The sequence below is a fragment of the Teleopsis dalmanni genome, chromosome 1 (assembly GCF_002237135.1).
Source record: "Teleopsis dalmanni isolate 2A chromosome 1, ASM223713v2, whole genome shotgun sequence".
NCBI lineage: Eukaryota > Metazoa > Arthropoda > Insecta > Diptera > Diopsidae > Teleopsis > Teleopsis dalmanni.
In genome coordinates, this window is record NC_051846.1 from 74,212,225 (window position 1) to 74,213,552 (window position 1,328).

General features: G+C 25.5%; 1 protein-coding gene across 1 annotated transcript in view; it reads right to left on the reverse strand.

Moving 5' to 3' along the window:
• LOC119685224 (glutactin-like) overlaps positions 1–1,328 on the reverse strand; it is a 3,813-nt gene extending 2,485 nt beyond the window's left edge. The window contains exon 1 of the mRNA XM_038099463.1: positions 1,317–1,328. Coding sequence (XP_037955391.1) covers positions 1,317–1,328 — 12 coding nt within the window. The remainder of the gene's footprint in view (positions 1–1,316) is intronic.

Sequence of the window (1,328 nt, forward strand, 5' to 3'; positions counted from 1 at the left end):
TAACTGTAATACAGAAAAAACAACAGTACAAAATAAAAGTTCTTGCATTTCAAAATAAAATCTTATAATTCCTATAATATTGGTACCCTTACGTAAATGTGGAATGAATTAATGAATTTGCCAGAACCGAAATCAACAACTATATGCAGAAATTATTTAATGTAATTACAACATAACTCATTAGTTAGGACTCTATGAGTTATATAGGTACATTTATTTAGCATTTTACTATAATAATATCAATCCAAGTAAAAAATTTAAATCATTTTTAGAAATTATCACTGTTAATCCTATAAACATGACTGCTAACTATATATATCATAGATTACATTAAATTATTTTCTTTTTATCAAATAACAATTTTAATTGGCTAAATAAACTATCGTTTCTGTATCAATTTTTCTGAAAAGGTTCCTATTAAGTGCTATTATCTTCTAGATTCTTCGTTCTGCTTATTTTAGTTGTCATCAACTTTTTGATAATTTTTCTCTTTAATGAAATCTGGACATATGGTTTTATATTATTACATATCAAAATTTATTTAAAACTACTGGTTCCAATTTATGTATAATTATCATATACCATATAATCCTTATTTTTATATCGCATAGATCTTCCAAAACACTGAATGAAAGATGTGCTATTGAGCACTTCATGAATAAAATTATTTATATTTCTGTCATAACATAAGTTTAACTCAATAAATAATTATTTATGTGTAAATAATAATAATTATTAGGCTTTCCATTATATTTGTATAAAAATTCAATTGTTCACTGACATGCGATAGCGATCAACTGCTGATTTCACCACAAAAAAATTAAAACCAAACATCTTTCTACCACGAATTACAAATGATAAAACTTTTTTTGAAAGACTTTAATGCCAGAATAGCAAAAATCTTTCAGTCTTTCGTTTTATTTTTCGAAAGACTTTTAACGATCTTTGCCAGAATTGGTTAACTAAAAAAAAAAGAATAAAAGGGTAAATCAAACTCTCAAAACAGTTGACTTTGTTTTATAATATTTGTTTTGCCATGTATAAAAGAAAGTGGTGAGAAAGCATGGAATTAATATTAAAATAATAAAAATAAAATTAAAATATCAGACGTTATTTTTAAAATTTCACAATAATAGTAATTGTGAAATTGTTATACATACAATTTTCCATTCAATTTCAAGAGTAAGTCTCTAAACTCTATTGGGTCAATAAAAAGTAGTGTAGAATATACTTAACAGAGTTTTATTGCTTCTTCCGTAAGAATATACATTCCCAGGAGCCTATTCCGTATGTGCTTAAGCGCAGGGCATTCTAACCGCACCCCTCAT